Below are 16,936 nucleotides of genomic sequence, written 5' to 3'. Positions count from 1 at the left end.
GATCACCACATAGCGTTACCAGAGGCTTAAATCGCTACCTGTAACACCAACATCCCGCTAGTGAAACTTCACTTTCTTCATTTATCACTTGAGTTGGACTTTGTCATCTCTTCAGGCCAGCGCCCAATGCATTTTTGGGAGTCTCGACTTCTAAGCGCCGGATGGTGAGTGGAAGCGTCGTGGAAAGAGGGATCGGTGCCGATACGCTCTACTTCGTAAGACACGTATTTCTCTTCCCTCTGTAAGATTACGGTCTAATGTTGCAGTAGGATTGCAGGTGAATCCACCTATATCTCTGTCTGCAGTGCCGAAATGCAAGAATTCATGCAACAGCATTCTGAGTCGTTTGCCTCGGCATCACTTCTTAGCTCAGCAAACGTCTGATTGCCAATGGGTGGAGAAAGAGTCTCCTGCGAAGTAGCTAAGACGCTGTTGTAGGGGCCGCCTCTACTTGCATTCGCGGCCTTCGCTACAGTCCCGACACCCATCCCATCATGCACTGACGAGTCAGTCGTTCGTGGTTGGTATCCAGAAAAGACTTTGGAGCATACCGAGTGTTTGGTTACCCCGATAATGACACCCGCATATTAAGCCCGCCGCTTGCATAGATCCGAACGGACTCGCTCTTCATGCGAACCGTTGGTTGGAGTTGTTTCTCCAATTTCACCACCTACATACATACTTAGCTGGCTAACACCACGAACCTCTTAGCACAAAGCAACGGCGCCAACGAAATCCTTGGTGGCAAGAGAGCCGTTACCAGTGCGTTGCACTTGAGCCGTGACTGGGCTCTCGTCCTGATACCATCATCGTAGCCATCTCCCCACTGCCGAGGGAGTAGTGGAGAACACGGCACATCTAATTACTTCGCGGCATGATGATGGGTGGGGTAAGGCAACGGAATGTGTAAACGTCTCTTGCTAACCCCTCCTTAACATGGCGAAGTCGCTGCGTCGGTGTGGGATATTGGTCATTGGAAGAGTTTGTCCGGAGGTTCGTGGTCTCTCTTTTCTCTCTTCTCCTTGCGTCCCTTCCTCTCCTTACTTCACATTGGAACTCGAGAGTGAGCTAGTATCTCGGACTCGCTTGCACCTATACCATAACTAGGCCACGGTATCTACTTTAAGTAAGGGTATCTACGGTCTACAGTCGTCATGTCTCTCCCCAAAGGCGTCTACCGCGCCGACCAAGTCGGCTCTCTCCTGCGGCCCAAGGAGATCCTCGCCGCGCGGCAAAAGGTGGCCGAGCACTCGCTCCAGCCGGAGCAACTCAAGGAGCTGGAGGACAAGTACATCGCCGACGTCGTGAAGAAGCAGATAGACTCCGGTATGCGCGCCGTCACTGATGGCGAGTTTCGCCGTGCCTGGTTTCACATCGACTTCTTGCAGAGCCTGGGCGGCATCGAGAAGCGCGGCGCCCTGCAGAGCACCAATGTCTCCCAGGGCGGCACCATGCCGCCGCGTCTGGTGGTCGTGGACAAAATCACGCACCCGAAGCCGATTCAAGTGTCCGACTTCGAGTTCCTCGAGTCCCAAATCGCCACTTCGGGCGCCCGGGCTACCGTCACGACCAAAGTGGCTATTCCCTCGCCCACCATGATCCACTTCCGCGGCGGCCGGGACACCATCGACGAGACGGCCTACCCGACGCTAGAGCCTTTCTTCGAGGACTTGGCCTGCGTCTTCCAGGAGGAGCTCGACGACCTGTACAAGGCAGGCACCCGCTTCGTCCAGCTGGACGATACTAACCTGGCCTACCTGTGCGACCCTCAAATGCGCGCCGAGGCCGAGAAGCGCCATGGCGACGCCAACCAGCTCGCCCGCCAGTACGCAGCCCTCATCAACGCCGCCATTTCAAAACGGCCCAAGGACATGGCCATCGGAATCCACCTCTGCCGGGGCAACCACCGTTCCAACTGGTTTGCCCAGGGCGGATACGAACCCGTTTCTGAGGTACTGTTCAAGGACCTAGATGTCGACGTCTACTTTCTCGAGTACGACGACGCGCGATCGGGTGATTTCTCGCCCCTGCGCCATCTGCCCGAGAACAAGATCGTCGTTTTGGGAGTTATGAGCTCCAAGAAGGCCGAGCTGGATGATAAGGCGGATATCATCAAGCGGTTGAAGGAGGCGGCGGGGTTTTGTCCCCGCGGGTTGAAGCAGTTGTGTTTGAGTCACCAGTGTGGGTTTAGCTCGACTATGGAGGGAAATGAGTTGACGGAGGAACAACAGTGGGCTAAGATTCGCTTGGAGGTTGAGATTGCGAAGGAGGTTTGGGGGGATGATTTGTCGGTGTAGAATCAACCTAGAAAGAGGTGTGAATTTAGATGGTAAGGGAATGATATATTTGGGCCGAGGTCAGGAAACTCGGTAGCTCGGGAATTAGGATAGTGGGCTGCTTCAACAGTGGCATCGGACCGGCGAAACTGCTGGCTGCGATAAAGTGGGAAGATGGTTGCATAAGTACATTGGGACGGTGTTGGTGTACTGAATAGAGGTAGACAGCTGTTCAAAGTAAGAGCCTGGCTGGTCTCAAAGCATTTTACAAAGTATTTTATAGTCAGGGGTGGGTGTTTCGACCACTTTTTGCATCATCAATGACAAATCACATCGTACGTCACGTTTGGACAAGTCATTAGGCATTAGCAGAAGATAGATTGTGAAGCTTTTCCGTCCCCTGATTCCCTGCGCATCCTAGTTATTACACATACAAAGTCCACGAGCCATTCGTGGCAACCTGATTCCTATATAAGTCCCCTTGCTTGCTGCTTCGGTTGAGTAGCAGTAGCATATTATACGCAAGTCCCTCGAGACACATCAAGTGAAGAGGTCACGGAAATGGCCGAGTGAGGAATGCTCCACCCTATGTCCAAGCAAGTTGTAGATCAAACTTGCGGCAGGCCATGTTGAAAGCGGCTCAGACGAACAGACGTTATGATGCATCGTCCCGTCTTGAAATGCTCGTCGAAATTACGAGTACGAGAACGTCAGAAGCCGCGAGTCAAGCCAGACACGGATGCATGGAAGCCTTGTTCCTTGCCAACCATGTGAAATCCGAGGGGAGAGATCATGTTGTGGGTATCGTGTCGATGGCGATGGACAAAGATATAGAAAGTTCGCCGGGTATTCAGAAGAAGAGTCCATGTTGTACAATCAGTTGGTGATATCTCTCATATCAACCAACGCTTGTTGTGGAAGATACATCACGAAAGGGCAAGAGCACCACGGGACGAGCTTGAAAAAGCCGCATGAATATCGCTCAAGAACGACGGCAAGACCAAGACAAACTGGTCAAGTCAGGCGGATGAAACAACCCGCGTGATCCACAAAGAAATGAGCCACTCTAAGCACCAGGAGGCTTTGGCATGTCTCCGCCAGCTTGACCACCAGCCAGAGCTTGTTGTTGGGAATAGTACCACAGGGCGACATAAGCTTGGTAGCCACCATCTAAAATACGTCAGTCGTTTCGAACGCAGCAGAAATAGAAAGGGCTAGAAACTTACAGGGCGCATATGGGTCGGCAGCACCATTCGCAAGGGCGGGGGGCTGGCCACCAGGTGCCGCGTTTGATTGAGTGTGGTTGCTGGAACTTTGCTGGGAATAGTTGGGGTTGTCATAGTCACGGCGGCCCTGGTTCTGGTTGCGGCCTCCTCGGCCTCCACCACCAACACCACCACCACCACCTCCTCCATTGTTCTTTTGACGCTGTTGAGATCATTAGTTCACTGTGTACAGAATATCATGATTATCTCTACTTACTACTGCATCAACCTTGTCCTCGATGGCACGCTTGGCTCTGTTGATTGCATCACGCGATCCCACTAACCCAATCTCACGCTCGACCTCGCCAGGACCGGTAGAGCTGGAGACATTGATCTTGCAGCCAGTCGTGTTTTGCATCTCTCGAATAGTCTCACCACCCTTACCAATGATCATGCCAACAGCATCGGAGGGGACATATATAGAGTCATTGATCTTGTCGCCAACAGCGGCGCCTTGGCCGTGGTCACGGCCATGCTCATTTTTATGGTGACGTTCGGGTTTGGCAGCAACTCCACCGCCGCCACCGCCGCCACCATTAGCAGCATTGCGGTTGTCACTGTCGACAATCTCCATGATGTAGCCTTTGGCTTGAGCAGACGCCTCAGGTGTGCCAATGAGATTCACAGGTCGCAGGCCATTGATACTCTTATTTTCACCCACGATATTGATGTGGCATCCGCTTCGTTCTTGGAGATCGCGAATAGTCTCGCCTCCACGGCCGATGATGAGACCAACGGTACGATCAGGAACCATGATTTGCATGCAGTCTTCGCCTTCGCGCAGGGTGGCAGGGCCAGGAGCGTGAGCAGCAGCACCGCGACCTCCACTGTGCGAGCTGTCAAGTCCGGCACGAGCGAGGGCACCCATGCCCGAGTCTTCAATGATTTTATCAATGGCAGCGCGAGCCTCAGCACGTCTTGCACGAGGACCAGAGATTCTGCACTGGCGATACGGGCCTTGGTTGTCAGGACCAGTAATGAATTGTACGCGCACACCGTGCTCAGATTCAACGCGTCGGAGGTTCTCGCCTTGACGCCCAATGATGAGGCCCACTAGGCTGGATTCAATCTGAACAGTTTCTGAATCATCATCAGCGCCGCCGCGGTCACGGCCGTTGGAGCCACGAGGAGAAAAGGTGCCAGAGGATCGGCCTCTGCCAGGACCCGGAGACATGGAGCGTTCGTGTCCACCCCCATAATCACGAGCATTGCCACGGCCGTCATCACGTCGCTCATCTCTGTATGGGTTGAAGTTGTCACGAAACGCGTCACGACGTGCAGGTGGCGAACGAGAGCGAGATCTATAATGTCTGGCATCGCCATATTGAGCAGCAGGAGGTGGTGCGCGTGAGATATCATATGATGAGATGCCCTTCTCATTGGCAAAGGCCTTCGCTTTAGCAATAGCATCCGCAATATCGACGGTGCCAGAGTTGACAGGTTTGATGGCACTCAAGTCAAGATTTCCGCTAGACGAAGGCTGGGGAAGAGAGTATGCGCTCGGGGTATACTGTGTGGGTTGGGCTCCGTGAGGCATCGGCGGCGGGTACGCATTGGGAGGCGGTGTTTGTTGGTATCCGGCACCTGCAGGAGGTTGCTGACCTGGAGTCGGTGTCGGTCGCTGCGCTGGAACAAGAAAAGTGCAGAGTCAGTGCCTATTCGCTTATGGCCATTATGTCCAGCCTTATTAAACTGCTGGGGCCTTGGGGCTGCACGAACCTAGGGCGGCGAGGATGGACTCGATGCTTCTCGACTGATCCGCCATTTTTATTGTGCTGTGTTGACTTCCGAGACCGTGTTCAGCTGGACCAAGGATTCCGGCAGCAGACAGTGTCTCGAACGGCGGCAAGTACGCAAATTGTGCAGTAGTAGTCGAAATGGAAAAGAAGCAGACAAAGACCGATGACTTCCAAGTCCGTTTCAATACGTGAATGCAGACGCTAAGCACGGAGCAGACAATGATGCAGACGACGCAAATGACGATGCAGAGAGGTTGCACGGCAGTGACAACAACGGCAAGTCAATGTGCAGTAGAAACGTGTTGGTGGAAAGAGTCTCCAGTATTGTGAGAATCAAATATTAGATTGATGATGGTGGGTGACCGCGTATTGTAAAAACAATCCAGTGTGGTTGGTGTGGCTTTTCCTGCTGTCGCATCAATCTCACCGCGAGGGCAAATGTTAAGGGAAGGTGGATGCCAGCAGAAAAAGGATCGATCAAGAGCGAAGTCACTTATGTCCTCTTCCAAGAAGGCAAGGGATGTATTTGCGTCGATTCAATGGCATCAATTTTGGATATGCGTCTGGTCCTCTTACCGGTGAATGGATGATGAACCCAAGGTGATTCGCGACAACGGGACACCACGGGAAGAGAGAAAACAATTGATGATGGCTGGTTGAGGGTAGATAAATCCTGCTGAGATGGCATTTGCACAAAGTTTGGGCAAGCACAGCCGCTTGCTGATTCAATCCGCACTTTGCGCCGGAGATGGGATACTCCGCTCCGAAAAGCCGCTAGCAGCGAGCACTCCTGGCACGGGGGCATTAAAAGCCACCCTGGGCTAGATATATATAGAAATCACTCAACCAATATAAGTGCTAATAATCACTTACTCAGTACAATAGCATTAGTTTATTGGAGATACCAAATGACATACACAGCCCCCAACATATCCTATCGATTTTGGTTCCGAAAAGCCCGAATTGATCGTCAGTTAGCTGCTTTTGCTATCAATCATCCAAGCAGCCTGACTGCCAACGAAGTGACTAGAGTACTCCCACCATGAGACATGCTATATGGTTGCCATATTTGCCAACTTCGGGACTCTGATGCCGAATTTATTGCCAGACGCCATGTCAGAGGGTGAATTCGGACTCCTAGCTAAGATCCGATAGAACTATGGTCAAGTCTCCTCACTTGACTCTGGTTGAAACCCTGTGGCATTGGAGTTCGTTGTTGATCTTCTTATATTGGCGCAGCCTGCATCAAGAATTGTAACATTGTGCGGTGACCGGGTCCATGAATTGGGTTCAGCCTAGCACGAAGTACGTGGCTCCATTTAGGAAGCAGAAGAGGTTGGTGACAGGGGTTGGACTTCAGATGGAAGTTACGGTGAGGCATTAAGACAGCAAGCAATTGCTTCCTGTCCTTCCAGAAGAGCATAGTGTGCGGTGAATCCAGTTATCCTTACTTGTTAAGCCATTCTTAACTGAGTAACTTAGATATGTACTCATCAAGACCATCAATTTCACTCGGCTTTCCCCCTTTCGGGCGTCAGTTTGGCATCTAGATCTACCACAAGAGAGCATGAACTGCAATGAGATGCCTCCGGCCTACCTATACCTGTTGCCACTGGAAGGTGTATGGCTATACTTTGTTGATCTACCGCTGATCGTCAGAATTTTCAGCCCGTTCTTCTTGATGACCATGAACTATACAGCCAGCCGACCCATTTCTCTCCAATCCCTCCTTTCCAAGTCTCGCAGACTCCAATAACATACTAAATTGGTGTCAATTTCCAGATCCTTCTTCGCCCATCCTACAGACTCCCATGCCATGCCACGTATCATCTCTCCTCGAACCCTGGTTTCCGTAAATTTGAAATGTTGTGTTGACCGCCAAGGAACGACCCATTGTGTCTTCACTCTCAAGCCTTCCGCGAATACTTCAGTATGCGTAAGTACTTGAATGTATCCGGTATTCTCCAGTGATCGCCGGCTTTCCAAGCCTGCTGAGAGACCAACCAGACGCGACTTGTCTCAACGATCTATTACGTCGGCTACTAACCTCACGTCGGCCCGAATAGCATCATCAAGGCTCGTATTAGAGCAAGGGAAAGGAGGTATTGTTTTTTTATGCAATGGTCCTACTTCTGCGACCAAGATCGTGATGATGGCAATGCTTCGCTAGGACGTAAGCTAGCTTCTTCTCCTTTTGAAGTGTGCCTACAGGGATCTGTTCATTGCGCCCTCCGAGTACGGCATTATACGTCGCACGTAAGAAGAATCCAACATTATGCAACAAAGGCTGATCAATTGATGTAGTCGATCCCTCTATTCCACTAACGCCCTTGTGACAACCTCAGCGAACAACAACGCCTTCTGGATATCTGATGCAAAACAGGATATTGCCTGCCTATTTCAAACAGTACTCCGTCACTTTAATGTCCCTGTTCAATGCATCCAACCATCTTATATCAAACAAGTCAAACCCGAATGCTAACAGCAAACCATCCTGAACTCCACTGCAAAACCAAGCCTCCTTCCGAAATCCACAAAAAATCAACCTCCCCGCACACCATGTAGCGGAAAATTGCGAACGAAAACCGTTCTATGTCTCATTAAACTGTGAAATAATACCATGCCATGTGGCAAACAACCTTTGAGAAAACTAAAGTTCACTTCATTGGTATCGATTCCGCCCAAGTCAATATGATGGATAGGATATCAGAGTTCCGACAGGTCAAATTCGCCCGTGAAGCCGCCATTCAGGAGAATAGCCGCGATTTTCTGTCTGTGGATGCGCAAATCCGGTTCTTTGTAATTGCTAGGGTCGATTCCAAGGGCAATATAGACGGCATTGGTGATCGTGAACATACCACAGTCGTACCCGTTATGTTGAGAAGGGACTCTGAAGTGGACGGTCTTCCACTCCTCCTCCTTGTACCCACTGCCGAGGAACGCCTTGATGAACTCCGTAACTTTGTCCAGGAAGACCTCACCGGTCTTGTGGAACGAGTCCACAAAGGCAATTTCCCGTCGAGATGGCCGGATTAAGACAAAGTTCCAGTGACTAGATGAGCAGATGGGGACGACGATTGTCTCAACGTCCAAGAAGTTCTGAGGCGTCAACCCCCATGTACGCTTCAGCATTCTTTCCTTGTTCGCAACACTCTTCAGAAGCTGCTGGAAAAAGAATGTGTTCAATGTAACAACCTTCGGGGGATCCACCTTGAATTTGATACCGGCGGCGTTATTGATGGCAAAAGCTGCCAGGAGGAGGGGCGCAGCAACGCAGTTGTCGTTCAGCCAAGCCCTGTCGTTCACCAATTTGCTGAAGTCCTCCTCGTTCAATTGCACTGACTCAACGTGAGCTTTAGCCTCCAGCTTGATGCCACGTTGGGCGGCAACAATGCGATTCTCCCACTCCGCATTGACACCGGTCATCCAATTCGTCTTGGGCTTGCGCAAACCGAGACTTGGCAGGTCGTCCGCCCAGCGCTGTTGAGTGATGCGACGTGTCTCACGTCGTGGCTGACTTGCTTGGGCAGCTTGGCGTTCGACCGCTCGGCGCTCCCGTTCAGCCTTGCGCTCAGCGGCCAACCGTTCCTGTTCGACTTTACGCTCGGCGACGAGTCGTTCTTCTTCGGCCTTGCGCTCCGCCTCTTTGCGTGCCTCCTCTTCCTTTCGGGCACGCTCATTTCGTTGCGAATCTAGCTCTACAAGCTTGTCCTTGCTAGGGTCAAGCGAGAGACTTTCCAATCCAGGCAGGCAATGCTCATCGTCATTCTCGAAGAATTCCAACGTGGTCTTGTATCGACGAGTTGGTGGTGGAAGCTCACACATAGGTCTTCGGTCCAAAACGAAAGGATCCGGTGCATCAACCGCTTCTCCGGATGCCGCGCTCCTCTGTCGTAGTGATGCCCGGATTTGTTCCGTCTTGGTCATCTTCCGTGAACTGATTGATTTGCCTGCGCTGCTCGATCTGCAGGAACTGCTTGGTCTGCTATATACTGCAGGCTGCTCCAATGCCGTCTCAGTCTGCTGTTCGGCCTGCTGTGTCGATGCGAGCTCTTGCTGACCATTTTGGTTAGGGTGGGTAATCTGCTGCTGAGAGTTATCAGGCTGGTCCGTCTGGTCAAGAGACTGTACACGAGACTGGAGGCAACGATACTCTTCAGCGTGTTGAACTAGGAAAGTCTGAGCATGTTCTTCATTCTGCTGGGGTGGCTCAACATCGGCTGCTCTTCCAGTTGCCGCAGTATGCGGCGTGGGGCCCACTGTAGATGACCCGATATTTCGATGCCTTCGCATCCTCTCAAAAGCACGGGAAGTTGTTTGGTTCAGTATAGGGTGTCGCGGATAGCTAGTGGTAGCTCCTTGGGCTACCGCATCAGAAGTAGGCGACAGAGAGACTGGAGAACCGGCGTTTTGCTCGGTCTGTTCAGTCTGTTCAGTGTTGGTGGCGTGAGGAACATCAGTTTGGGGAGGTGTGCTGATGTCCATGGGTTCGCCTAGAGTGGTATCAGGTACGTCGATGTCCATAGGGTCATCGACAAAGCTTTGCTCTGAGCCATCCGAGATTCTGCGGCGTCTGGGGGGCGGTTCGGTAAGATCGGAAGAGACTGCTGCACCAGTAGGGTCGACATGTACATAATTGGGCTCTTGGGCCGGCTGTTGTCGCCCAAAGACTCTGCTTGTGACACTGGTGGAAACACTTGTCCAAGCAGATTTGACTCCTTGAAGAAGACGCATACCGAAGTTCGTGGGCTGGGCAGCCTCTTCCGCAAGAGGCTCTGGCTCAGGCCAGGGTTCAACGTTGATCAGTACAGGCGGCGGCAAAATTCGCTCCTCAGACTCAGGTAGGGGGTCAGGAGGGAAGAGAGGCCGAATTGGCACAGAGGCTGTGGAGCCAAGCACTGGAGTTGTTGGGGTTACCGGATCCGTGGAAAGGGTGCGTCGCAGTCCTCTATAAGGAGTTGGAGGGCGAAAGCCACTGTTTTCCCGAGGCCGAATTGGGATTAAGCTTGCCGAAGAGATGCTAAAAGGGCTGTCCGCAAAGGGGCCTCCTGAAGATATGATGGAGGGTTGGTCCTGGAAATGGACATGAGACAGGTTTCTAGGTCGAGTGGAGGCAATACGTCGGGGAGTAGATCCAGCCGAGTTGTTTATGAAAGAAGGAGCGCGATGCTCAGGGCCAGAAGCCGATCTCTCAGCGTCGTCTTCTTGGCATTCACGGATGCTCCAGGTGCGCTTGCACGATACGGGACTTGGGGTTCTTGTAGGTGACACGGGCTCGCTCATGTGCGGCTCCAAAATAGTAACTGAGTCTCCAGTCGAGGGTGCCTTGAAAGCAGTGTAGGTGCGCACATCAGGGACGTAGCCGAAGTCGAATTGAGGAGCGCCAACATCTACAGCTAACTGGCGTGCTCGCTCGTGGAGATCAAGAGCTTCTTGCCCAACGATAGCCTCGCGAATCTCGGTGCAGAGAACACAATGATGGAAATGAATGGGATCATCCAGTTGGAACTGGTGGTTGGCGTGGAGAAGAGCCTGGAATTGGGCTGAAAGAGGCGCATACGCTAGAATCTCGTCCAGGGAAGTGGCTGACATCGTGTCAGTGGATGCGCCACGTAGGCCGCGATGGATGATGAGCAAGAGAAAAACAATGGGATGGGTAAGTGCAGGTGAAGGTAAAGGTGAGGTTGCAGATCACAGATTGCAGTTGTCGAATCAAGAAGGAAATGACAATGATCAAAGCAGTGGGTGATGAATGATCAATCAAGCACAGTCGCGGACAGAAGTTTGAATGCAAGAATGTGAATGCAAAATTCAGTACACGTACTTTATGATGGATTTAGGAAAGCAGAACCTGGGGAAGTGAAGTGGAGGTGGATTTGAAGGCAGCATCGAATCAGGTGCTGCGAGTAATGGCCAAAAATGGCCAATGAGCAGTACCAAAAATCAGAGCAAACGAGGGGAACAATCAAATTACATACGTCAGAGTTACCCACACACCTATCCTATCCTACGTTTTCGGAATGCGTGTTTTCCTAACGTTCGCGTTGCGCGTTGGGTGCGTATCGTGTTGATTATTCGGAGGGAAGGAGCGACGGTAAGGTTAGAAATGGGAGTTGCAGGAAGGCACGATGGAGTTGTTGAAAGCTGGGACTTTTTTTTGGTGCTGCAGCACCCTCTGTAGCGGGGACGCTATTCCCTAATAGGTAGGCGGTAAGCTTTATGCCCGTCAAATATCAACCTCACTTGAATCAAAGCTCGGGCTTTGAATGCCGAAAACAGCCCCGTAACTGCTGTAAATGTCTTTGACTAAATTCATTGGCTGCTTGCGTCCAATTGATGCGGCCTGCAATTTGTGAATACAAGTGACCTGCAGTACGCATTAACAGGAGGTCCCATTTGCAGACAAGGCCCGATGTTTATAAGGCTAATGTGAATTGCGTTGGAATGCCATGTTCTCACATCTGAAACAGACAGAACCACATCCATTTGATGGTTGCCAGGAAAGTTGCAGCTTCAACGGCTCCGGCATTTGTGGGGCGCATCTCAGCCCTACCAACGGATGTGGCCGGTTGAGGGTGCATCTGTCAAACCTGCCAAGACTTAACTCGGATCTTGCGGCGGCGTCCTCTAGACCCCTTTACCACGCCTAAAGCCGCATGTGAGCGTCCAATCGTATTGAGACTGACTTCCTAAAATACCATCACATATCTTTATTTGTCTGTAGATTGACAAAATGTGTTGGTAAGTCTCAAGTATGCCATCAAAACCAAGTTCGTTTAATACGTTTTCCGCTGTTAGTCCCTGGAATATTTTAGGTGCGGCGCTCGCTTGCATCCAGCCTGGAATGAAAACGGAATATACTTAGCTGATTCGGGACGCGGAACAGATGGAGCAACCAAGCTCATCGATGTCTAGATGAGACCCTAAAAATCCCGCTTCAATCCTTTGCAATCCCAGTTTCTCCTTCTGACCTGTTTGTTTTCTTCACGACTGAAAAGTAAGGTACAGTGGGAGTAAGCGGTCGGCTTGCCGGCATAATACCTTTCAGCATGTCACAAAGACTGCTGATAGGCGAAGGCTGATCTAGGCAGTATGATGAAACAGATGGCGAAGATACTTCCAACAGTGGCGGATAATGGATTCAGTAACTGTGTCTTCCGATACTTGTAGGCGTCGTAAAAGCAGTGAAGCCAGAGACTGCTCAATCTGTTCAGTTCACTGGCGCTTTGGGTGGGTTTGACCATATGGTTGGCAGCTTTCCTGTGTGATTCTACTTGATGCAACTGCTTAGGTACTTTAAGTACGCTGCCTCCCAATTGACAAGCACGTCGGGATGAGACCTGCAAATGATATACCGCCCTCGTAATCCGTTCACCAGGCTAACACGGCACGAGCATATCACTGCTAGGAAATAATGTCTCCAGGAGCCCTTTATCATCATGTACGCCTATGTATGTTGACCATGATCGGTATCCGACCACACTAGAGTCAGGAATAATCTGTGGCACTTTGATATCTTGAGGCTCTTGTGATCTTGCCAATGTGAGCCATTATTGGGGTGGGTACAAGTTGACTATGTGCTCTATCTACTTTGAAATACTCTCTCTTCTCGCTTCGACAATTCCAAGTCTTTTCATATTGTTGGATATATGATGAAGACTGCACATTTATCTTGATAAAAATGTAGGAAGCAGCCCGAACGCTGCTGGATTAAAGCCAGTGCAACGATTCTGATGTAAGCTTTCGCTGTGCACAGTGAGACTACTCCACAGAGCATTGGGGTCTTTCTCAAGTCATCCAGTTCTTTGCCATAACACCAATTATCATTGGAACCTCTACTACAGTATTTACCAGTAAGCACAATCTCTGCATTGAATGAAAGCAAAGGGCCCCTCTCTTCTGGAGCTGCAGGACTTTGTCTCGCAGGTATATGGATCATTGGAAGGCCACGGTTGCTTAGTTCTCCTCCGAACGATGTTGCCACACGACTCTCTCCTGGCTGGCCAACTTGTCGGGTTTATGTCGACTAGGCAACATCAATGTCAAGGTGCATAAATACAGAAAGCTGTTGAGAGAAGATAACAGGTCCTAACAGGATACATCACTGAATTGACCGTGAGATTTGCTGAACATAAATGCTATTACAATCGCTATGCAAGTCGTGTCTACCTTGTAGCAAAGAAAGACATGCGAGTCCTCACGCCGGTCTAAACGGTACAATATAATGTGCCTATCGTTCACGTTATGCCCAGCTTCTTCGTGCAGAACGCGGAGAAGTAATCATTCAGCGCATCAACTGTCCCGCTACCTTCTACCAAGCTTGCTACACAGCCAACATACCCATCCGGGCGAACGACCACAACGCCTCCGTTTTCTTCATCAAGTCCCATCTTCGCATGCGCCGCAGCCTTCGCATCCGGAATGTGGCGATCCCATCGATCATCGGCGTACACCAGGTCCCGGTACCTAGCCAGGAGATCCGGCAAGTCGCGAGAGATTTCGATGCTGCTCCGCCGCGCTGCAAAAACGGTACAGATGGTGAAGAATAGGCTGTGGGGGTTGAGGTCGAGGTTATCGTGGTAGGAGACAGACGCAATGTTGTCGCAATAGTACGCGCCGAAGAAGGAACGCTTGTCGCCAAGGTTGAAAGCAAAGTCCTTGAGTGCCTGTTGAGTGACCGACGGCTTGCCAGCGAAGACGTAGATGCGGAACGAGCCGTTCAGGGGTATTTGCTGTTCAAGGTACACCACATTTGCGTCTACAACTCGAGTGACGTCGGCATTCATCATGAGCCGACCTGTCCGCAGCTTCGTGCCCTTGGGATTAAGCAGGGCCGACTGCGCAGGGTGGCTGGGCGACCAGTTCAGTACGTTGGGGCCGTACGCGACCCCATACCCGCTTGTGAATTCACAGGACTCTTTGAAAGTCTTGATGAATTCGTTATCTTCTGCGTGTGTGGGAGACTGCTCCGATGCTGCCTGAACCTCTGCGGCTGCTGGAGGTCGTTGTGAGAAAAGCTTAGCGTACTTGTTATCAAAGTCCAGAAGGTTCTCTGCTACCTCCTTTCGTTCCGGCTCATAGGTGGTTAGTAATGCCCGGTCTGCAAGACCACCTTCGACAGCATGTATCTTCCAAGCAAGGTTTTGCGCGTCCAAGAACGCTGTATTCATTCCCTGACCAGCTTTGGGCTGCGCAGTAGTTAGAAATGTATATGATCATGGTATTCAATTGTACATACGCTATGAGTATGGCATGCGTCACCGCCAAGAAATACCCGATGGTCCAGTGTGTATTTGTCGGATATACCCTGACCAATTGGATAGACGGAGTACCACTCCACGCGTTCCCACTCAATGGAGTAAGGCTCAAGTATTCGCTTTGCAGAGGCCTGAACCTCACCTTCAGTTGCTGTCTTGCACGGGTCCCAGTCTGGGTCTGTAGAAGAAGCAATTTGTATGTATAGTCGAACCATATTATCTTCTCGAGGAATCACCATGATGGAACCGTGTTCAGAATGTATCGTACATTTCATCTTTGTACAGCATTAGTTGGTAGCTCCCGAAAGGGCGACGAGAATGCATACCTTGATATCAGGAAAGTCAGTCTTGACAACACCGTCCATAACACCCCAGACATGGGCAATTGGATCTTTGTGCGAGACACCAATACCGAGTTGTTGTCTCACAAATGACCGAGCACCCTCACCACTGAATAAGTACTTGGCACGAACAGTCTCTGAAGCAGTGCCGTCGACATGCTTCAGTTGAACCTCAACCGGATACTCCAAATTTTCGCTATTATCTGACTTGAAGTCGGTGATTGTCCATGGCCGTTTAATCTGGACCCCGTTCTTCTCGAGATCTGCGATGAAGACACGCTCGATAAGACCTTGATGGAGAAGTGTAGTGAAGGGATATCTGGCATCGATGAAGCTTGGACAGCTGGCCCATGTGCCGGTTCTGACGATACCGTGGCCTGTCTGTGGGGGATCCCAGAAAGCTACCTCGTAGACTCTGGCGGGCTTGTGGGCCATGATTGCCGATTTCAGGCCCATGTTGCGAAGCAAGTCCAAAGATCTGGGCTGGATGCCATCTGCTCGTCCGGTTGGCGTCGGTTCGGCTCTATTGTCAATGTGCTTGATCTTGTAGCCCCATCTTGATAAGCAGGTGGACAACATGAGACCAACAGGACCAGCTCCGACGATGACTGCGGCCAGGTCAACCTTGTGTTCTTGTTTTGAGCTCCTTCGTCCTTACCAATGTCATAGTATGGTGATGAAGACCCTATGGACGGTTGCTGCTCCATGTTGACTTGATTGGGCTGAGATGCTACCGGAGAGGATTATAGTGGCAGAGATAGAGAATGATGAATGGCAGAAGTTTCGATTAGAAGGAAAACAAGCTGATTCTTGAAGGCAAACACAACAAATCCAAGCACAAATGGGTATCTCAATATGAATCAAGTGAATGCAACGACTTGTTAAAGCTGAACGCAAAGAAGGTGAATTGATAGACTCTTTATACTCGGTCATCGGGCCCGGATCGGGTTTACACTTGTGGGCGAGAGTTAGAACTTGGCAGGTATGTCAGACTTATCTTTTGAGAAGATCAATGAAACCGCTTGCACGGCAAAGGAATCGGGAAGTCTAGCACGCTGCACGAGAAACATGGTCTCTATTAGCGTATCACGGAGACGGGGAGGATGGGCCTCATTGGATCCATGTTGACACCTTGGTAGCTGCTGTGAGCCTGTCCGGGCATGCTTGCAGGCAAACTTGAAGAGGCGGTCATGCTCATTTGCTTGAGCTGCCCCATTCGTCAATATAGCTAACAAGGTTTGTAGAAAATTGTTGGCACGGCCCAGAATCCGCGTTCGGGATATCACGACGGTACATGTGTAATGAAGGTGTGGGGCTGAAAGCGCGGGGTCTTCACGGCTGAGGAAATCGGGAGATCCATGATGGTCAGCAAAGGCCTTGGCGAACTGACATTCCCTAACAAGAGCCCCCGTCCCCACCCCCAAAACTCTATTCGGGACCAGCGTACTCGTACTACAATCGCTGAGATATATAACATATAACCCCACCTTTCTGGTTACCCACCTTCCTAGCCACCTATTCTGCTAACTATAATAACCTTCGTGTAACGAAACCTCTAATAGTCTAGCTGCGTAAACCACTAAAGAGTCTGTAAGGGTTTGTGCTAGTAAGTAAGTCCTGCTACGGAGTCCTCAAGCAATAATATCGGGGTCTGACGTATGGAGTATAGTGCTTTGGGTAACTGAAGTATTCAAGTAGGGTAGTCGGGAATAGAGTCGTCAAGGCAGTTTGCCTCACCAATGGGTTAGATTGATGCTTAGATTGATGACTGAAGTAGAGACTGTCTATCTATGAAATGCCTGGGAGTCCTATCCCTTTTATAGCCAACCTCTCCTTCACTGATTCCTTGGATCACTTCCGGCTCACAGCTCAGAAGGTGATTCATTGGTGATCCTTTGGTGAGCCCAACTTATGGCTCACTCGCGGCTCACGCCTGGCTCACTGATCTGGTGGTATCCAGGTCACTGTTACGAACCGTTGGCTCTGAACCAACATTACAGGCCCGTCGGCAGGCCAGGTGGATACAGACGCTAGGATCACGGGACCCCGCATCGGAGG

At 50.9% G+C, this 16,936-nt stretch overlaps 4 protein-coding genes across 4 annotated transcripts; 1 reads left to right on the top strand and 3 right to left on the bottom strand.

The window, feature by feature from the left end:
- Nucleotides 1-1,154: 1,154 nt before the first annotated feature.
- Nucleotides 1,155-2,297, top strand: BCR38DRAFT_485355 (uncharacterized protein; the record flags this gene model as incomplete). Its single annotated transcript, XM_040863870.1, has 1 exon — nt 1,155-2,297. One exon carries the CDS (start codon nt 1,155-1,157, stop codon nt 2,295-2,297), a length of 1,143 nt encoding a protein of 380 aa, XP_040715632.1.
- A 1,045-nt stretch (nt 2,298-3,342) lies between these two features.
- Nucleotides 3,343-5,306, bottom strand: BCR38DRAFT_485354 (uncharacterized protein; the record flags this gene model as incomplete). Its single annotated transcript, XM_040863869.1, has 4 exons — nt 3,343-3,446; nt 3,503-3,704; nt 3,759-5,167; nt 5,261-5,306. The coding sequence occupies 4 exons, from the start codon at nt 5,304-5,306 to the stop codon at nt 3,343-3,345; spliced, it is 1,761 nt and encodes a 586-aa protein (XP_040715631.1).
- A 2,680-nt stretch (nt 5,307-7,986) lies between these two features.
- On the bottom strand, nt 7,987-8,706 carry BCR38DRAFT_343254 (uncharacterized protein; the record flags this gene model as incomplete). The annotated part of the gene is made up of 1 exon (XM_040856016.1): nt 7,987-8,706. The coding sequence occupies one exon, from the start codon at nt 8,704-8,706 to the stop codon at nt 7,987-7,989; it is 720 nt and encodes a 239-aa protein (XP_040715630.1).
- A 4,811-nt stretch (nt 8,707-13,517) lies between these two features.
- On the bottom strand, nt 13,518-15,585 carry BCR38DRAFT_409599 (FAD binding domain-containing protein; the record flags this gene model as incomplete). The annotated part of the gene is made up of 4 exons (XM_040858387.1): nt 13,518-14,468; nt 14,519-14,812; nt 14,864-15,486; nt 15,537-15,585. 4 exons carry the CDS (start codon nt 15,583-15,585, stop codon nt 13,518-13,520), a joined length of 1,917 nt encoding a protein of 638 aa, XP_040715629.1.
- Nucleotides 15,586-16,936: the final 1,351 nt, after the last annotated feature.

This window comes from Pseudomassariella vexata (assembly GCF_002105095.1).
Source record: "Pseudomassariella vexata strain CBS 129021 chromosome Unknown BCR38scaffold_7, whole genome shotgun sequence".
NCBI lineage: Eukaryota > Fungi > Ascomycota > Sordariomycetes > Amphisphaeriales > Pseudomassariaceae > Pseudomassariella > Pseudomassariella vexata.
The sequence above is the reverse complement of the archived record's forward strand: the minus strand, read 5'-3'. Positions and strand labels throughout refer to the sequence as shown.